At 36.9% G+C, this 21,464-nt stretch overlaps 2 protein-coding genes across 4 annotated transcripts; one reads left to right on the plus strand and one right to left on the minus strand.

The window, feature by feature from the left end:
- Positions 1 to 2,195: 2,195 nt before the first annotated feature.
- Positions 2,196 to 10,765, minus strand: LOC112554705 (E3 ubiquitin-protein ligase CCNB1IP1-like). 2 transcript variants are annotated; one of them, XM_025222675.1, is made up of 12 exons: positions 10,485 to 10,765; positions 10,269 to 10,332; positions 9,975 to 9,990; positions 9,570 to 9,629; positions 8,856 to 8,926; positions 8,499 to 8,573; positions 7,710 to 7,815; positions 7,481 to 7,501; positions 4,009 to 4,100; positions 3,602 to 3,734; positions 3,233 to 3,343; positions 2,196 to 2,395 (listed from the first exon to the last, which is right to left on the minus strand). In XM_025222675.1, the coding sequence occupies exons 2-12, from the start codon at positions 10,329 to 10,331 to the stop codon at positions 2,304 to 2,306; spliced, it is 840 nt and encodes a 279-aa protein (XP_025078460.1). In that variant the 5' UTR covers position 10,332; positions 10,485 to 10,765; the 3' UTR covers positions 2,196 to 2,303. The 2 variants fall into 2 exon arrangements, with proteins under 2 accessions (XP_025078460.1, XP_025078459.1); XM_025222674.1 differs by having other exon boundaries at positions 7,710 to 7,824.
- Positions 10,766 to 10,953: 188 nt separating this feature from the next.
- LOC112554523 (coiled-coil domain-containing protein 177-like) lies at positions 10,954 to 21,146 on the plus strand. Of its 2 annotated transcripts, XM_025222317.1 has the most exons (17): positions 10,954 to 11,065; positions 11,533 to 11,645; positions 11,936 to 12,050; positions 12,219 to 12,320; positions 12,533 to 12,629; positions 12,791 to 12,871; positions 13,525 to 13,624; positions 14,357 to 14,542; positions 14,700 to 14,819; positions 16,689 to 16,742; positions 17,164 to 17,289; positions 17,527 to 17,600; positions 17,970 to 18,077; positions 18,715 to 18,817; positions 19,238 to 19,347; positions 19,638 to 19,746; positions 20,090 to 21,146. In XM_025222317.1, the coding sequence occupies exons 1-17, from the start codon at positions 11,041 to 11,043 to the stop codon at positions 20,249 to 20,251; spliced, it is 1,785 nt and encodes a 594-aa protein (XP_025078102.1). In that variant the 5' UTR covers positions 10,954 to 11,040; the 3' UTR covers positions 20,252 to 21,146. The 2 variants fall into 2 exon arrangements, with proteins under 2 accessions (XP_025078102.1, XP_025078103.1); XM_025222318.1 differs by lacking the exon at positions 17,164 to 17,289.
- Positions 21,147 to 21,464: the final 318 nt, after the last annotated feature.

Here is a 21,464-nt window from a genome sequence, read left to right on the forward strand (position 1 = left end):
TTGGGCCAAGACTAAATATGCGGCCTACGTTACTGTTCATTCTCATATTTTATTTAACATTGTATTGGTCTGCACCCTCTCCACAAATAATTCCATCTCTTTTCTAAAGAATTTTCAAAGCTGATTTTCACATTGTACTCGTAAATAAGGCTGGTTAATGAAACTGGGTCATTGGTATGTCAATAACGACGACGAAAAAGCAGATATTCTTGTCCAAAAAGTAAATAAATAACTTATTTTTAAGGGATAAATTACCTGGAATAGAGCTTCAAAAATAAATAAATAAACTTTAAAAATCTTTGTTCATGCTTCATATCTCCATCTCATTTGCTGTTCTTAGCCTTACCCGAGAAATAGATTGGCTGAAATTTCTGCTGGCTATGCTGTAAACAGACCGCTGACGTTTATTGGCCATGCCAGTTTATTACTACATTTGTTAAAGAGCGCGGCTTTCGCTGGACCGAGTGTAACGAAGCTGAATTTTACGAGAGCAGGAAATACACACACTGCAAGCACATGTGCTCTTTCCGGGACACCTGCCAGCAATGTCATAGTCACTGGCCTTAAGGTATAGCAAGCAAAAATGTTGGTGACTGAGTATTTGAGGCTGCTAAGTTGACATGAGAGTCTGAAGTAAAAACATTCTAATGAAGGACATTCAACTAAGAGGTACTTAAGAGTTGAGTATCGTAAATGTCGACTCACGAAGCTATGTGATGCAATGTTTGCCTGCTATCTATCTATTATCTTGATCAAATGTGTGCCAAAATTCCAGGACACATATACTTTTATGGATCCTCGACAACGTGTGTGATAAGGTATGCACTACACAATTTTCAGCCCGCCTGACAGCACATACGTCTTATAGAACACACACACAAACACACAGAGAGAAGAGTGCCGGTTGATTTGCTGCCTTCGCCCAACTGAGAAAATGCCGGAGAATGGAAACAAAGCTTGGTGCCAAATCAGAAAGCCTATGAGCTTAAGTAAACTAATAATGGTCAGCGCTCTCATGCTTGTGCAGTCAAGTGTACCATAAAATGGTGAAAATTATTGGGGTTTTCAGCTGTGGTTTAGAGATTGTCGACCGTCAACAAATACTTGTTTTGCTGCTAAGAAACTAGCCCATTTCGACAGGTCATAAATAACAAAATTAATTTCTTATTTATTCTACGATAAGTTTGGTCGCAATCCTAACACTGGCTGGAGTAAAAGTCTTTTCCAAACAAAGTGCTCGGGGAGCTGGGTGGCATCTGGAAATTTACAAGCACTTTGATGTGCTGAGGTGTGAATGATTTATGTTTTACAACTCGTATTCCTTCGTTTCTTTTCTCTTTTACCAATGGGCCTAGTGCAGAAGACATTTCTGGAAACGCAATATAAACATATTTACCCCGTGACCTATTCATTCTCATTTCTGAATTTAGGTGCGCTGTTACCGTTATTTTTTGTGGGCTTGCGATGGAGTGCATTGTCAATCATATTATAAAATCATTTGGAACGTCTCTTTCTACGTCTTATTGCCTTTTAAATAAAATTTATTCAGTTTTAAATGGGACAGTCAAGCAGCACTTTGAATTGTCATTTATTTAATACAGAAAGATATATGTAATCGTCGATGCCTCCATAGAGAAAGCTTTTTCAATGCTGCAGTAACATTTGGTGATGAATATTTCAGCTTGATGTGAGACTGGCATCAGGTGACACAACAGGTGGCAGAATTTTTAAAAAAGACAAAAAAGTCACATAACAGCCTTATTGAGATTATTGTAATTACTGAAATTAAGTTAACAGTCGATAGTGTCTAGAAAGTGTTTGCTGACATCCCATGTACGAAAATTATATTTCATTAGTGTTTGCCTCCTCCTTTCCACTCCTTGGAGTCACACTTCCTGCATCTTGATATCTAAACCACCTTATATGAATAACGACAAACATCTGTAGTATTTCGTGAGTTTATCTATTCTACCATGGCCACATACATTAACAAATTTGCCAGGTGCGGTGAATAATGGTTCCTCTTGGTCTAACATGCTCGAAGACGAGTGCTGTTGTGATTACTATCCTACTGGCCGGTAACGTTAAGTGAGCAGAAAAAAATGAGCATGCAGCAGAAAAAACAAAAAATATGAAAAACTCAAAGAGAAAGTCACAATATGAGCAACTGAATAAGAATAGCAAGTAGGCATACAAAGTGTGCAGCAAGCAGGTTTTTATCAACAAGGAGCATTTGAAGATAAATTCTGGCCAAGAATGGCTGCATGGTAAAATCTGTGAAGCCCGTCAGACCAGGGAGGCCGTCACTGAGGACCTGTAAAGTTTCGTGCTGCCAGAATCGAAGTCCGAGGATCGTCAACGACTGGAGTGTGGTTCGGTCGCACTGTGAATTCCCCTAGAGAATATCCAACACACGCAGTAGAAATTTCTTCTTATGTCATGTCATAATTGATCAAGTCGCATTCTGTACGACAGATGTATAAAAATAAAAGTTGCGTGAAAACCGAATGGAGGCATGCGAACAGAATAATTTTAATGGCTCGTCATTTGAAAACTATCTTGTGTGTAAGTGTGTGTGAAAGAGACAGAGAGAAGAGAAACATGAATTATAGTTGCAAAAATATTTGATTGTTGTTAAGGAAGACGACAATTAGCTCTAAGTATTTTATAACGAAGAAGGAAGTTAGTCCTGATAAAAGAACTGGGGAAATGGTCGCTGCCTCACATACTGTGAATAAATATAATGTAGTGTTTTGTGGCTTTCTGCACATTGCTACATGAATATTTCTAGATTTTTGCCGTCATCGCTGATACTTCCTCGATCGGTGCCAGGGCTGTATCTACTTTCAACTGTGTTGCAACTAGAAATTCATTCAAAAGCTACAAACTTTGCGTTCAGACTAACCTTTCACCACTTCGCCTTTTACCAGAAGATTATCCTTTTGATGTTACTATTTCTCTAAATATTTGTTGACATGTTTCGGACTATGTATGGGTGTTAAGTTTATTTTTAGTCCATATTTTATTTTGTGTTTATTTTGTTCGAGTCTATTCTAAAGTTCGAAAACTCATTATTATAATAATTATTATTACTTGCAAGGAGCAGTAGAACAGTTTCATACATTATGAATGCGACAATAAGTTCTAACAGAATTATCAGAGAAATGCTATAAATACCATGCGTTATAAACATAACAATTAGTTGCAAGAGAAAAAGATGCATTTATCATACGTTCTGGTGGAGAGAGACGAGGTGTGTTTCTCATTCCCGTTGTTAGGCAGCCATTGCCCAGCTGTGGGTGACCACGACCCACCGGAGCATGATCATTGGTCTGTCCTGGTGCTTATGTTTTAAAACAAAGTATTTTTAATTTGTCGTATTTGTATACATTGTTTCTGAAGTAAAAAGAGCACATGAACCAATGACTAAACTCAATGTTTCGTTCAGCATCTGTCCAGCAAAATTGGAATACATGCTGCAGACAGTCTACCCTAAACAGTAAGGGTTATATAGATGGGCAGACAAAAGACTGGAAAGACAGACAGACAGACAGACAGACAGACAGACAACAGACACTTCTATAGGCGTGCAGATAGATACCTTCTCTCGAAGCAAAAGGTACCATCAAAAAGTTATGGACACTATGTTCTTCCTTAAAGTCAACAGTGTCTTCTTTGCCAGCATTAAATGTGGATGGGGTCACACAGCGTCGTCGAAGTGTATCGTACAATGCCTATGACAAGATACACATACTTGTCATCCTAGAGAGACGATGAACACTGTTGTATTTGCTACACTTTGAGCTAAAAGATGGCTTGACCATAGTTATTAAGACATAAAAGAGCCTCGTGGGCTTAGGGAATGATGCGCAAATGGTTATATCTAAGTTATTACTTCTGTAGAGATCTATGAATGCAATTTGCATTTACGATGGCCATTAGGAATTGTAGCCAATGAAAGATATAATTCGACATAAAAAAGATGGAGTTAATATAAAATGAGCTTACCTGGAGTTTCTGATGCTGTCTAGTTTTCTCTGTTAGTTTGGCATTGATTTCTTTGCATTTGTTTTCATAAAATTCATGTTTCTTCTTGGCAGCTTTTTTCAAAAACAAAAATCACAAAAGCTAACGAAATAGATTCCAAACACTATCAGTTTCTAACACTGGGTAGCGACTATGCTTTCCCACGATGTTTGGGCTCCGACCTGTTCTACGCATGCGCGAACATCCCAACGCGGCTGCCGAGAAATTTTGACCCACCGAGTATTATTGTCTCTGCTCTTTCATTCTGCCCCCCCCCTCCCGACCAAAACAAACAAACAAACAAACAAAAAACCACACCCGACACCTAACACCCACCCACACCATTACAAGAAAACGGTAGCAATCAAAAAGAAGCAAAGATTCTTTTTTTAAATATCCGAAATAATAATCGAACCTTCAAGCTTCGTATTTAAAACCGTTCGCCTTACGGAGTATGCTCTATCAGCTTTTAGGTTTTGACTTGATTTGCCTGGCGGCTCTCATTTCTTCTCCAAGTACCTGTCCACGTGACCGGCCGCCTTTGTTCGTGAATTGTAAGTCCCTGGTAGAGGAAAGTGTTCGCCTAAGCCCTAAAGGCCTATTCCCACGCTGCAATGTTGGGCACTTTGCGGGGTTTGCAGCCCCCGCAAGGCCTTGTCGAGTTGTGCACACGGCACGCAGAGAGGCCTTGTCGCTGGGTTGCAAGATATAGAACGCGTTTCTATTTTCCAGCAAGGACGACCTACTTTGTAGAGCTGTAGCCAATCGGAATGCTTGAACACAGTAGGCTCCCTTTTCACGTCAACAATGGCTATGTGGTCGGACGAGAACTGCGTGAAGATGATTGCGATGTGGGAAAATTATCCGTGTCTGGTCACTGCCAGTCTTTCTTCTGCTTGTATACACTGTCTCATGACAGTGTCTTGTCTGCGAATTGCAGGCTCGATTAAATGAAGCAGATCATAAAATGTGGCAGACGACATTCGCAAAAAGCGTCTGCACTCCCGTGAATCTTCTAACGATATTTCTTTAAGCAGACACGAATATGGTCCGAATCGGTTCCTTCGAGCTACCCACTCCCTCACCCACATCTTTTTTTCTTTCTTCTTCTCTCTCTCCTCTTCATGTAAAATAACTAGAGTCGCCACAGTTGCTTCCACAGTTGCTTCGAAAAGTATCTCGTCGTCGATGCTGCCTGTCATATTGTTAACTTCCCACAATGCAGTGTGCGGATGACGTCAGTTCGCAAGACACTTGTGTGGCCTAGCTACGTGGGAATAGGAAGCATTGCGCAAAGCTGTCTATGCGCAAGTTCTTGTACAAGAAACATTGCAGCGTGGGAATAGGCCTTAATGCGAACATCTTGCTTTTCTGTCGGGGTTTGCACCCGTAGCCTTCGTCTATCCAAAGACTGCACCCAAGGCAGCAGGACCAGTATGCCTGGTTGCGAACGCTTGACGCTACCTCCAGACCGGAACCTTCATCGATGTAGTAGTGTTGTGGCCGGTACCGCCATCGCGGGAAGCCTTCATCCAGATGTCGTGTTAAACATCCGTTTTTCTGTAGGGGTATTTTTCCTTAACCTATCCTTTCCGACAGTGCCCACAAGGCGGCTGCAACTTTTGGGGAGTAATTGCAGAAGATTCGTCCATCTATAAAGCCGACAGATCTCTTGGTCCAGGACTGTGAGAGGACTTCACAGACCTTTTATTACTCAATCTCGTGTGGCTACGCCACTTGTTCCTCTAAGAAGTTAAGGCCAATGCATGAAGGATCAGCGAACTAATTAGCAGGCTAGAATATCGTTTATTATCTGAGTTAACCAGACAAATCGCTCCACCAAGAATGCCCATGCACCACCACCCACCGAATCAAGAAAAAGCTCTCAATCTATCAATCCTCCGTGTCCCGACCGGTTGAGTTTTCCAGCCTTGAGTCAAATTAAGCCGCATGCTCCACTCCTGGTGGCGACCGATCAATTCCTTTAATTTGCAACCATACTTATCCCAGAACCCAAAAACTTTGGCTTCCCCGGAAGCTGCCCACAGAGTAGATGAAGGTGTTGACCTGCGGATCGCTAGTTGGAGTCGTTTATGGTCAGACTAAGAGAGTATCTGCTCGTCTTTGAAGCTCTAACGTAGTACACTTTGACAAAAGGACAAAAACTACAGAACGATCTGCGCATGGGTAAAATAAACGTCGTAGGAAAAGCATAGTAGCCATCCGGTACCCAGTTGTGTCTTCATTGTTTCTACTGTTTGCACCTTGTTCTGGTTTTCACTTCTTGTGCATTCGTTTCATTCTTTTTCTTTCTCTAGATATATTTTGACTTTCTAATTAACTATGATTTATCTATAATACTAGGCTATGTTGTTTTAGTAGCGAGGATTGTAACAAATTTTCTGGACTACATTATGTCGTCACAGACTACCCGAACAAATGTAATACAACTGAAGCTACAGGACTAATTTGAAAATAATACATAAGAGGTATTCAGTGCGTTAAACGTAAATTTTTGAAGCACACATTTTTTTGCATAGAGTGTTCATTTTTTTTTTAAAGAATGGATGGATAAATTTGGGTTTTTACGCGTCCCATTGACCCCGGCGGGTCATATCAGGACCTCACAGCAGACACTGTGGGTGTTGTAATTTAATTTTTTAAATAAATTTTAAGGCTTAAACTTTTCTTATTGTTGGCATAATTAGAACTGCTTACATCTCTTGAAAAATATTAAAACATTTAGAATGATTTATGGCAAAATAACTGAATATGATTTTTTCTAATGGGACGCAGTTTTATACAGTCTAGCCGGATATGTTTGAGTCTGTTGCATGGAATAGACCGTGTAGGATCTTTTCTTATGTATGAGTAAGCTATGATAAAAGCATGTGAGCTCCATGTGAAGTCAAGACTGTTTATTCTATTCGACAAGAGAGAATCATAGGAAATCAGAAAGATTAATATGAATTTAAATATAAAGAATTTTGATAATGTTGTAATTGATAAAGGATACTTTCTAGTTATTTTCTTTTATGACTAATACAGATGTTATGCACAGATGATAGATAAGCATGAATAAAATATACGCATTAATAAATTTATATATATATAAATGACATGGCATAATTATCTTTCCAATAGTTTAAATTACAGAAAAGATGGCTGCTGCTGCTGCTGATGATGATGATGATGATGAGGATGAGGATGAGGATGAGGATGAGGATTCAGAGCCGCCGCGGGGGATGCGAGACCATGGGCAGACAGAATTGCTGGGCCGGTGGAAGCCGGCACAACATACGTAGCAGGGCAATAAAAAATTTCTCCTCCCGATCGTGCACTTGTTAACGAAGGGACCCATCAGACGCGAGACCTTGGGAGGTCGTCCCTGATCGCGTCACTCCCACCCCAGCGCCGGCTCTGGATGACTGAAGCAAGATAAATTTTTACTTACATGTTATTTGCGATTTTAGCGCTATGATAATATTAAGGACAAAGGCAAAGCAAACAATTACATACGGTTGAAGCTTGAAAGAACTGTAATGGAAACTTTTCTAAGTTACCTACTCCCCCCCCCCTCTCTGTCCCCTTTTCTCTCTCACACACACAATAGTACAATTTCTTTGGCGACCACAAAAGGTAATCTTCAGCTTGTTTTATTTACACTAAGGAATCAAGGATACCGGAAAGTTCTGCCTGTAGTCGGTTGACCACCTGCTCGTAATACTGCTCTAGCTGTGCTGCTTTTTCTTTGGCTTTGGTGGATACGTGTTCAAGGTATACTCGTTCCTGGTGACACTGAACAGAAGTATAGCTAGCACTGGCCCATTGCCATTTAGATTAAGTGCTAGAAGTCACCAACAAAACAATCTCGATGAATTAAGACACTGACTCTGACGGCATAATTTCGCTGCTTGACAAGACATCTGAGATAACTTTCCATCAGGTCCACTCGGAGGCAGTCAAAGATGAGTTATGAGAGATAAAACACAAGCCATCTATTGCATAGGAATGTTTCAGTCTATTTTTCTGAGTTAAAAGCAATACGAAGCAAAATTAAAGCAAACATGTCTTTACATCTTAATTATACACACCTCGTTTAAATGTTTGACGGTGACTGCAAGAAAAGGCATTTTAAGTGTCATGCCATATACTTGATCAACTTAGTCACACTAAACGCTATATAGGTGATTAATAGATACTTGACATACGATTAAGTGGCATATCTTGTTGATGGGATAGCACGAAAAAGGCCAAGCTATTTGTAATGAAACATTCCTCTTTATATTCGTGATGGCACCTGATTGAACTAATTAGCTGTGACATAGACCTAGTGATCCTTGCTTTGGAAAACCAATATACATCGACTTTCTATATTCAAGTTGTTTTGCTTATGACTGATATCTCTAAGGACACAAACCAAAACATCAAATGTGCGCAGGATTACTTTCTCTGACGGGAAAATCTCCTACCTGATAGTTCCAAAACGATAATGCCCTTGTGCATATTTCCATGATCGTCTCTGGCTTGTTGCCACATAGCACTATCTGTTAAAAATTAGGTCACTAGTTCATGAATGAAAGGGCACAACTGGAAATAAAGTGCAAAGAATCACGATAAAAAGCATAGCAACTATCAGTTCATGTCACCTTACAAACACGGCTTTAGAACAGTCGGTGGATGATATAATGTGTTAATGGGGAGAGGGAAAAAAATTTAAGAACCACTTTCATTACAGTAATTTGCAATTAACGCAGACTTTTATTCACGATATTTGTGTTTTCGAATTGAAATAGGGGAAATATTTCTTAAATGCGACATTGACTCACTGACTTGAACTGCTCCGATGGTTTTAAGTCTACCCTTATGACGTCAAGCTTTCCCGTGAGTGTGTTGTCACCTTTAGGATGTAAAACAGTAGTTAATACAGGAGAGCAAAATATATTGCTTAAGAGTAAAATAATAACCATTATCTCCATAGCAAAATTTAATCCTTGTACTTGTTCTTTAATCCTTGTACATGGAAACAAACGTGTACATTTACAGAAATCGTCTATTCAGATCAAAATAATGCTTTATATATTCTATACCAGGGGCACCTTTGTGGCAGATCTATTTCATAAAACATTGACAAGCCTAAAACTAACTGATTAATGGTGATTAATGTTTGGTGCTGTGGTTCTTATTAATGAATCATTCAGAAAGACAAATGGTGGGTAGTGATGTTATCCATTTCCATTGGAGAAGGAAAATATTATGCAAAATATATGTAAAATATAACGATTTAAATGTTAGTGAAGTCTGTACTTCTATATAGGTTGATCGAGTGTGCGTTAACCGATATGTTCAGACTCTAAAAACGTCTGTTTACGATAGTTTAGGCGTATGCTTTAATATGTCAGAAAGGACGGACATGCAGACAAATGAATCGACTGGCAAATAGTGCTGCATCTTTTTATCCCCATCCTCATTTCCAATGTATTAAAAACTTTTCATAATTTGCGTCACGTGTTCTTTGCATACCATTTTATATGTGCACTTACACGCTGGGCAGACAAGGGAATTCTTAAACTCTCTGGTTCCGTCTGCATCACAGAATATGTCTGCCAGAAAGTTAAGGCCCCGGAAAGAGAAAAGTAAATGCCAAAATATCTGACAGTATTTTTTATATTCATTATTAGCCAGAATTTTATAATAATAGATGTGTCGACATAGTGTGGTCACTTTTGCAGTACATGTATTTGTTTCCAAATTACTTAAAGCGGACACTTAAACCAAATTTTGTATCCGTTAAATTAAATAACGCATTAAATAAGAAAATGTCCACAACAATTAATATTGTTAGTATTTTGTATCATATGTCCTGTAAAACAGCGCGTATCGTAGGTCTTCTTTCGACCAGTGCTGTTTTAGGGAAGCTATTATATACCGTGCCATTGCAAGGATACGAGAACACGAAGTAACCTGCAAAAGACATTCCACTAGGCAACGATTACAATGAATCTCGATGACACAATTTAAAGAGCAAAATAATCCCCAAGGGAATAATTAACTATAGTAGAACTACACAGCATGACAGCCCATGTAGTTTTTGATCCGGTGCAGTAAAACAAAACGTCTGATTTCGAAAGCCACGTAGGTACGCACTCTAAAGACCAAATATATTGGATTTGAATGATTGCAATCTATCGATCTGTACTTTAAAAAAAAAAAAAAAAAAACAAGTTCAAGGCTATACTTACCCAAGCAAAGGAAGTAAGTCGTTTACGACACTTTCTATAGTTACATATTAACTCTTCTTCCATCCTGCAGACAAATGAAAATTTACTTTATATATTAGCTTCATCATAGCTAATGCTACATCGTACACTAATAAACTGGAGTGAGCATTATGCTTCGCACTCCATGACACGATAATTCAGGTCAAAAAATGATTGCTTGCCTTGAGTATGATTTACCTTTTTGTGTTAGTAAACGAATAAATAAAATTGACAGGTTATTCTCGCGTCCATCAGTCTTTCTTACAGAGCTCTACAAACACAAACTGTCGTCTGCTACTTTAACGCTTTCGTAAATAACAGCAGCAGTAATTTATAGTTTCAGATCAACAATACAAAATGACAGAACATCAATTCTTTTAAGATCAACTACCAAATAATTCATACAACTATGTAGTTGAGTTTTAGGAAATTAAAAATATATTTTTGTTTTAAAAACTGTCTTTAAAACTACTCGCATACCTGGGCAAGAATAAAATTAGGAATATACGCGACTCAAATAATAAGAGATAAAAACTATTTAAAATTTTCACTACCAAAAATTTAGAATTTCATATCGACTGAAAAATAATACACATATAAATTTTTCTATGTATTATTTTATTATTTCTAAACTTATTCTATTTTTAACCTAATTTGGGTTTTGGTATTTTCCGCATCGAGGGACGCCGTTGCTCCTTGTAGTGAGAACCAAATTCTTTTGAAGGTTTTTGCGTCTTGTCAATATTTTTCCATCATGAAATCTGCAGAAAGCGAGGAAGGTATGAATTTGCACAAACATCTACAAGCATAGTAATGCATCATTACTTTTTAGTTTTTGACGTTAATCATGAAGAGCATTAAGATGCAAGTTAGCAAGCACATGCACGTCATTTAATATGGTGGGAGCAATACAAAGCTTTCCCTAGAAACTACACTTCCTTGTATTAAATTTCAAATAGGAAATGTGATATTAACTGGTTATTAGGGTACAGTCAGGTATGTGTACTATAAATTGACGTGTACGTATAAAATTTAGTTCGTTTTGCTCAGGTAGTGTAAGTTTCTTAAGAATTTCCAGTTTTTCTAAATAAAATTTCTTTCAAAAACAGAAGTTTTGCATTTTAATACAGATTTCAGAGTTGTTAAACTGCACTGCTTTGAGCAATAGCAGTCTTTACTATCATTTTTTCAATATATGTGTTTCATAGGTCATAACAAAGTAAATGTTGCTTGGCATTTTACACAGGATCATTGGAGAAGATTGACTTGTACAACTTTGAACTGCCAGAATTTGAAAATAGCAGATATGTCCTAACAAGTCCAAGATCTCTTGAAGCATGCTCTAGACTGAATGTAAAGGTAAACAGAATTGTGATCTGAAAGCAGCTTATAAATTACTTGTCACCTTTTTCTTTATCTCGTACACAGTCTCACAGTTCTTTGGCTACACAGATTTAACACTTTGAAATAGAAAGTGTAAAATGTTAGGTATGCTTGAGAATTTGCAAAGCTGAATTTCATCAACTTTTTCTGAAATTGTAAACTCAAAGACTATTCATTTATCACAACATTCATTTGAGAAATATTGTGAATTTAGTCCTTTATAATAACCTATTGGAAGATTGTTTTTATTCTGTTGGATATTTCAGCCGGTGGAGCTTCTTTATAAGCCACTTAGTGAGTTCCAGGAAGAGTTACTCCCCCAGGATGTGCCACTGCGCACTATTTACAACATATTTGATGAACAGGAACAGATACGACAGCGTAAGTTTCATCATAGTTATTTCATGTGTTCCTAATGTTCTTTTATGACTATAAATCTGAAAAAGCACCTGCCAGCTGCCTTTTGAGACAAATATCTATAAACATCCATAAAATATATCATTTTGTTGTTAATACATTAAATGCATTATGCTGTTTGAATCGTGGCAGGCAAATTACAGTTGTGCCAAGAAGAACGAAGCCGAGTTACAAAAGAAGATATTCGTGACAAGTCATCTTTTTCATCAAAGATGGGAACAAAAATCATTGAAAGTATGATATGTTAATATAATAAGGATAATCTTGTACTTTCTGGAAAGGAATTCAGAAGGGAGACTTTTGTGTTTCGCCAATGTATTGCAAATCGACGTGAGATAACAGTTAACAAATTTCTTTGTGTCTGCTCTCTCAGTATTCTGTGTTTAAAATATATAGAGATTAAATCTTGTAACACTTATCTCTTGTTAAGCTTTTATTTCTTTCAGAAAAAGATTTGAGTAAAGGGAGCCTACAGCGACAGCGAACAGCATGGGCAACAAGAGTTATGCAAAAGCCTTTATTAAAGGATGAGAATAGTCACAGGTGGGGATTCTCATGATACACAACAAAGCTATTACTAGAGAGAAACATTTTTCTTGAAAACACTCTATGCCTATTTTAGTCACTGAGTTTACATTATAGACCCTCATCATTTGCTGTTTAAAAAAATGTACTTTAACTTTGTTGTACATTTGGCCATGCAGCACGCAGAATTATAATGAAAGTGACAAGCTACGCCATGAGCTGTTGTCCAGGAAAGAGAACAAGTTGAAGCATCCTGCAAGGTTATTGATTAATCTTTATAGATTGTGCATGTGGAGTGGACGGGATGGGGGGGGGGGGAAATTTCATGGTGCTACCTGTTTCTGTAGGGCATTTAATTGTTTTTATTACAACTCTCCCATTTTTCATTTATGCTAAAACAAATGAGAAACTAAATCAGATCTTTCTAAAATGTGATTGGGTTTTGTCCTTTTGGTGGATTATACCATTAAGCTATATTTCTTGTAATTATTTTATTGTTTACATTATCTTTTATTGTTGACATTCCTCTTCTTGTGAGCAGTATTAAAGTGAAACTGACCTTCTTTGTAAGTTTACATGTATATAAATTTTGAGGAACATGTTGGATGATTATTATCCTATAGGTTTTTATTTTTTAAAGATGCTTTTCTTTGACCAGCTTCTTTGCCTTATTGAAAAAAATGTAGTGAGTGTTGCTAATGGTTGTTTCACGAACTTGCATTACTGACTGCTGGCAGATGATTTTTTCCAGTTAACTACTAAAATGAGGCAGGTTTGTACAAAGCTTGCAGTTTAGTCACATTCATTGTTAAGTCTTGCTGAGACTAACAGCGGAGAACTTCGCAAGAGGCTTAGCGTTGGTCTTGGCAGACAGTCAGCAATCCACCTATACACGTCCGTGGTTATTTTGTAGGAAGACAAGGTCAGCAAAAAGCACACCCAGAACTGCCCACCCTGATGTTTGTGTGAGAAGCAAGTCTGTGTCAGACATCTACAGTTCTCTACCAGCAAAAGTATGGAAGACATTTTTGGTTGGTTTTTCAATCAGTTGCTAGGGCAGCTTTCATTTACCTTGTTCTCTTGATAACATGTTATCCATCAGTCTTAAGAACACCCATCCTGATGACTAATGGGCATTAGGAACTACTTTAACAAAATTGTACATAGTTTATGACTATCCTTATGGTGTGAGTAAGAGTGTTTACATTTCAGTCTTGTAATTATTAGAGAAAATTAACTTAAGGATAAACATTGTCTATTCTTAAGGAATGCATTATTAATTTTGACAAATTTCCAAGCACTGGAAAAATTTTAAGGGAAAATTACAAAAAAATTGGAGGCTTGCATTTAATTTTTCTATAGGGTATAAATCATTTCATGTAAGTGTATATGCTTACAGTCTTCTCTTAATGTTGAAACATTTCCTCTTCTTGGTCAACAGGAAGTAAATAACTTGAAAAAGATATGCCTTTGTCTTTTTACCATTTATTTACCTGGTGTAAAAGTTGATGAAAAAAAATACTTGACCTTATAATTTGTACTTGAGCTCTTTAAAATGCTATAAATCTGCAGTGTAAACTTTGTGCAGATGGTCCCCTACAGATAGCAAACTAATTGTGATGAAGAAATCATTTCCAGAATCAAACTGCTTTTGAACAAAATACTATTTACATTCTGAAGACAGTAATTATTTTACTTTGAGTACTCCTTAATATAAATTATTGCACATGCTTGGATTTTCTAAGGACCGAAAGATCTTGGAATTGATGCAAAGCAAGTGGGAGAGTGAGAGACAGAGATTGGAGACAAGTGAGCGTACACGGCTGCTGTGGGAAGACGAAAAGAAGAGACAGGAGGTGCTAAGAGCTGTGATGGAAAATAAACGGCGCAGTCTTCTAGCAAAGGAAAACAAAGTCAGAGATGACAAGAAGGTGTTTATGTTGTAGATAATCATTTATTTCGCACAGAACTGGGTATTTGAACTTCAGCATGAACCCAAAGGGGGGAGGTCTTCTTTTCAAAACTCACTTTCTCTCTATTTCACACACTTTCTACTTAATGAAGTAATAAAAAATTTTCCCTCATCAGTTTGAGGAAAAACAGCAGCAGAAGAAGATAGAACAGAAAGCATTGAGTAACAAGGAAGATGAAATTGTGGTGAGGGCTAGGCGGTCAGACGAAGAACTCTACAGACATCTCAAGATGCAGGTATGTTTTCATCCGTGCTTCAGAGATTTTGTCCTTGCTGTATATCATGTATATCATTTGCATTGGCATATATAGGTAGAACAACATTTTCTTTACTCCTTTCAGTTAGTCAAGATGAAAGGACCTAATCAGACTTACTGTTCCCTATCATGATCTGAAATTGTAAAATTAGGAGTAACAGTTGCATGTTGATTTATGGAACAAAAGTAAATTAAGTTTAGCACTCTAGTAGTGTACTAAGTTATGTCTTTGTTTTGTAGAGCAATGGTTCTCAAATATTTCGGACTTCAGACCACTATACTAAAGTAAAAACTACGGTGGACCACCAAGACCTAAAATCACTCTGAATTTCTAATTTAAATTGCCGCATGTTTCATTACAAGTCAAACTAAATGAACTTTTGTGACAGTAGCATAGTAAAAAGTGTACATGAAATTAATACTTCACAAAGTAAACATAAAAATTAAAAATAAGGAAGTGCACTGCGTTACTAAGGGTAACGGATGATGCTGTTAAATGATGCAATGCTCGCTCTGTGATGTAAATACTTAGTAGGAAAGCGAGCCTTTTATGTCAACAAACAGTTGGCCATCTATAAAATTAAAACTTGTGTGAAATCAGTACTGGACTAATTAGTGTATCTGGCGATAGAAACATCACATTGCTGACATATGATGACTGTCAGCCACCTGACTTATGCGTGCGGACCACAAGTGTTCCGCGGACCATATACTTTGAGAACCACTGTTGTAGAGGATAGGGTTCGAACTGTCCCTTTCTCACGCCGGCTGCATACTTAATAACCAGCCTTGAACTGTCCACCCGTGGCTACTGATCCTATTGTTACACCATACCCACGAGGGCAGGGAAAGGTCGTAATGAGACTGTAGGAAAAAAAAAGGGGGGGGGAATGGTTTCTGGAGCGTTTGAGGGGAATAGGATAACTAAGTAGTGTAGCTTTACTGTTGAGAAGGTGTTTTTTTTTTTAATTTGGAAGTAAAAGTGGAGAGATGGCAAGCCAGCCGCCGAGTGAAACTCTGAATAAAATCTACGTACAGTTGTGCGGCAATTTCAATCTTTGTTGTGTTCTTGTATGACTAGACCACCGCTACATAGCCTTCAGGGACTGACGTGTTGGTTTTAAAGCATATTTGCACATCTATACACATTTACTTCTGGTATATGAATACATTCACATGCAGGTGTATAGAAACGGTGACACTTGAAACTTTACAACAGAGAGCGCTATCATTTTTATCATTATCTTTCTGTTATCTCACTCATTAAAATGCATTTCATGCTTTAAATTATGTTTGCAACTCTTAATTAGATTCCAGTCTGGTCATATACTTCATATGGATATGTTCATCATTATTTTATGAAGGGTGGGATTAATGCATACATGTGTAGGATCAGTTGCATTGAGACATCTCATCTCTGTTGCCTTAACCAAGCACCTTATGTCAGCATTTGTATTGTCCAGGCTCTTTTAACTCTCTTTCTGTTGATCTTCCTTACCACCTGCTCAAACTCCAGAGAGCTCAGAACAATGTTCACTGTGCATTTGTGTGGATGTAGGTTTGCCTAATCATGGTGCCCACATCTGTAACATGGCATCGATACCAATGCCTCTTGTCTCTTGTAAAGTGCATTGATCGAGTCTTCATTTGGGGAAATGTGCTTTATAAATGCTATTATTATTATTAATTTTCAGCAACCTATGCCTATGACCTGTAACAATCAAGTATGACAAAAGGGATTACTTTTCCTGAATAGTTTATTGTGATTGTAAATTTTTTGACTATTAGTGGGGCATTGATATATTTCTTTGATTCAGAATCTTGTATCTGTTTACATTTTTTTTTCTAGGAACTTAAGCTGGCAGGGAAGAGAAACAAAGATGAATTGAAAAAAAGGATTCAGGTAGGCAAGGCATTGTAACTGGCTTTTGGTAATTTCCAAAATTTTTTCAAAGGAAATGATTTGTTTCTCTTACTGCAAGAAAACAATGATGTTTTCGTAGAATTTTTTTTCTGACTGTGGAAATACAGGAATTACATTCAGAATTTAATACTTGTTGACTATGTGATTGTCTATTCTGTTTGTGACCAAGTGATTTGAATTTATGGGTGCCTGACCCATGCTAGTCAGATTTTCTCTTTTTTTAGCCTGGACCAATACATTGGCATTGACAGGTTTGGTGCATCTATATAAGAAAAAAACTGTTTGTATTTTATGTAAATAAACTGCTACAATTACAAACTCTTTGAATTAGTAATGTTACAAACTTAGGTTTGATAACAAAAAAAATCATGATGGCCAGAACAAGTAGTTTTTTTTTCAGGAACGAAATCTAGAACAGCAGAATAAAGATAAGGAGGATATTTTTAAGCGTGCGGCAGAGCTTAGCAAAACCAGTCTGTCACAAGCTGAACAGCGTCGAGAGCTGGCTTTGGTGCAACAGTCTTTTGTAAGTGATTCAGCCAGATTGTGGCTAGATTGGAAAATGCATTCCAAATAACAGGTGTTGCTTGTTAAAACAAGATACCAATTGTACCTGCAGTTTACTGGTTCTTCAGAACTGGAATTCCATCTTTACCTACAATCCCATCTACTGATTTCTTGATTCTGTTTTAATGCCCAAGGTTTATGATAATGCAGAAGTGTTAAAGAAATAATACCTTAATTATTCTTCACTCCATTGCAGAGGAAATCAATGACAAATCATGAAGAGAGACAAGCATTTGAGAAGAGGTGCAAAGAAATGAACAAAGATTTGAGGTGAATCTTTGTCAATAGTTTGTATAAATTTGGTAAGAAATAAGTGATTAACCACATATACACTTCAAAGTTTATCAAAGAATAAATCATCATTTATTAAAAATGTTTAGGATAGCAGAAAATAAGTTGGTTTTTTAACAGAACTGTTGGTATATTTTTCTGTGTTTGATCATAAAGCATTTAAAATGGGATCTAAAAACATACTTGTTCTGCTTAATGAATGATTTGTGTATATGCGTTGTTCTGCAAGTATGTGTATGTGGTAGTGCATGTGTGGGTGACTCAGAGAAATGATTGGTGTGTAAGTGAATGTGAAAAATTGCAGTTATTTATAATAAGTCATCTTATTTTTCTTCATCATCATTAAAGGAGATCCAAACAAGGAGTTCTTTGTTTGAATGATCTACGACACAGTCAGGCCGAGGAAAATCTAGTCCAGCTTTTGGAGACCAGAAATAGACAGCTTTTATCTTCACAGTACGTGTCCTTCTGGATCCTTCTGGATCCTTCTGTGCAGTTACTTCTCATTAAAACCTCTTTAGTTGGGGATTGTTCTATTTACCTGTAGTTTTGGGGTTTTCACTTTTGAAAATGTTTAAATTTGATTATTGATCTTTCTTGTTATGGTAATTTGAAAAAGTGTGATATTACTCCAGATTTGCTATTATGAAGCCTTTTTTAATCTCTTGTGGACTGTTAACTAAAGGTAGGGGAAATGTTCCTTATACCTAATCCCCATTAAGGCAAAGAACTGTAAATGGTTTGCCACTTCTAGGACACTTGGTAAGTGCTACCTTAATCTATACTTCTGAGACTTTTAACCCTCCCTGAAGTGATCAGGTAACCTCTTAGTGTTGAGTGGTTAAATGGAGTTTTCCATGTGCTAGTGGGAGCTAGCGTTAAATCCCTGCCTTATTTTCAGGAAGGTCACAAGACTTGGAACTGGCTTAACTTTAATAACTCTTTTGCCTCCGGTTTGTACTCTTTTCCGAATTTGGTATTTTTATGCTTTATGGCGCACGAGTAATTTACAGTATTTTTAATTTCATTAGCCTAAATATGTTATACTAATATGTTCTTATCAGCTGCTTAAGTACTTTAAAATGTTTCACAGTCTTGAAAAGGAGAAAAAACTTGATCGAGCCCGACAGACCCAGCAACAGCTTGAAGAAGAAATGGAATCCTGGAGACGAAGTCTTTTGCAGCACAAAAAACAGGTTAATTTTAGCCCTATTTAAGTTTTTTCCCCAATAATCCTTTGGAAGGAAATCACTAACTTCTGCTAAAAGTGACCACTTGACAAAAACCTTTTCAAATATATTAAAAAATATATATAAATCTACTCAGAAAAAGTGTGCCTGCTACCCACAATACTTGTTCAAGACACATCTAGAGTTTTAGGCAACATTAAGTCTGTCTATTGACTGTTATCGACTGTTTTTTTGGTTGTTTTTTTTTAACAATTTCTACCATTCATTTTGTTAATGTACTTTGAGCAATACGTTAACATTTGAATGAAATGCTGTATAAATATATATTTTTGCTATTATTATTAGTATAGGCAATCCTTTGATCTCATAATGTGTTTGAAACCTCATTCTTCAACAGCTGTTAATTTCTGTGGAAAATTCTTCTAGGTTGAAGAGCAAGCAGCAAAGGCTGCCAGGATCAATCAGAATAACCGTTCACAGCGAGCCAGAATGGATCGATTGACTCATGAAGAAGAACATAAAAAAAATTTGCAAAAGTGAGAAATACTTTGTTAAAGTGAATTTTTTTAATTAGTGACCATTAGACACCTAAGAGGTGTTCACTGCCCCTACATGAGTATTGAACAGGTGCAATTATGCCTGCATCTGGGTTTGGATGGCAGTACTCTGATCACTTCCCCACCTAACATAGCATCAAAAAATAAAAAACATGTCATTTTACCAGCTTGTTTTAAATGTTTGAATCACATTTTAATATATTGTAGTTAACTCATTTGGGGAAATAAATTTGTGTGAAAGTAAATGTCACAAGACTTTGTCTTTGCAGGCTTCTCAGAGATCACGAGAGGTGGAGGCGTAATCTAGAAGAGTTGCTTGATGAGAAAGATAAAAGAATGGATGAGATTCAGCTTCAGAAGGAGAAAAGTATTATGGAGGTATGTGATATTTTTATTTTTCTTTCATTTAAAATTTTTTTAAAGCGTTAGTAGCAATTGTTAAAAAACTGCAGTGTTCTAAAAAGTACTTAAAACCAAGCATTTCACAGTATCCTTTTGTATATTACTTTAATCAAATAACTACAGTACTTTAGAAAAAAATGCTTTAAGTATGCTTGCATATTGGGTTCAGCCTGAGTGATATTAATCCAAACATTTTGCATTTTCTATACAAAAGTTAATGATTGACTGATTTGACATAATCTGCAAAGCAGAATTATTTATGTTACTTGTTTGACTCCAGAGTGTCTGCTTTTAATTATATTCATACTTGATTTTTCAGACTAGAGCAATGGCCCAGATTACACATGCACTTCGTGATAAACTGCGAAAAAAATATGAATCGGACACATTTGATCGCAAGGTCCTTGATGCACAGTTGTTTGCAAAGCTAGAATCCAGACCTCCCTTCTCTTCCTTGTCAGCATCAGCAAGCAGTAGATAACTGTACTTCACATTTGTCTAGGTTCTGGTGTAAAGATTTTTGTTCTGTCAGTGAACATATGTGCTTGAAGTTATTGCTGGACTGTGCTGGCGCTAGGAAACTGAAGGCTCTGATTATTGAAGGGTTTAGGTTTTGAAAGAGATTTTGATTTCCTTGTTTGCATAATTTAGGTAGAAAATTTGGGGATGAGATATTCACTAACAGTACTGGCAAATTTAGAGTAGTGTCAAATATTCTTTGCGTCCGGTTGTGGAAGCTGTCGTCATTGCCTGTGAATTTGTGATATTTCAGTGGACCTGAGATGCATGTGTGTGTGCACGTTCATACAGAAGTAGTGTCTGCTTGTGCACTTTGGAAATTTTATAGTTGAACACATGCACATCATGTTTATGTTCTTTTTTCATAATTCAACAAGTTTGAAAACAGAGAAGATTGACTGTATGGTGCTCAGAGAAAATATTTAAATGTGTCACTGCAGCAAATGTGATATCACTGGAAATCCAACATCTTTAAATTTATTGTAAATTTTGCAAAGGTCATGGGCAACTTTTTCATCTTCTGTCATCTGTATCATTAAAATTCCCCATGCTTTTTACAAGTTTATCCTGCTGGGCAATATTTAAACTATATGCACATTAACTTCACTGTCTGTACAACGTGTCATGTGATTTTTGCAGTTTATTGCCATTATTTCTTTATTCATTTGTTGGTATCGATTTCTTCATTCTGAATGAATTTTATTTTTCAATTTTTAATTTTAAATAGATTTTAACTTTCATTGAAAAGATTTAACATTCATATTGCACAAGTGGTATTTAGCTTCATCTGCACTTTAATTATTATGTGTTCTTTAAATATTTTTTCATTGCAATATTGTAATAAAAAATATTCTATATTTAGGCTTGCTTATACTTAAACGTGTTTGAAAAGGTGAAAAGTACATGTATATGAATTTTCTTTTGCATACCCGTTGAGCAATAGAAATCCTCACTAAACAGAAGTATACTTTTTGAAGGGAAAAAAAGTAAGGGGTCAGTTTTCTTATGATGTCATCGCTACTTCCCCCCCCTCCAAGCACAGCCCTGATTAACACTACATGTATTCAAAATTCGTATGAAAAGAACAGTAGAGAGCGATCGAGGCAAAGGCCGTCGGAACCACATGGGCCCAACTGAAGTGTGCTGCCCAAAAGCGGGTCCGCTGGCAAGTGCGC

The sequence above is a fragment of the Pomacea canaliculata genome, linkage group LG13 (genome assembly GCF_003073045.1).
Source record: "Pomacea canaliculata isolate SZHN2017 linkage group LG13, ASM307304v1, whole genome shotgun sequence".
NCBI classification, from domain to species: domain Eukaryota; kingdom Metazoa; phylum Mollusca; class Gastropoda; order Architaenioglossa; family Ampullariidae; genus Pomacea; species Pomacea canaliculata.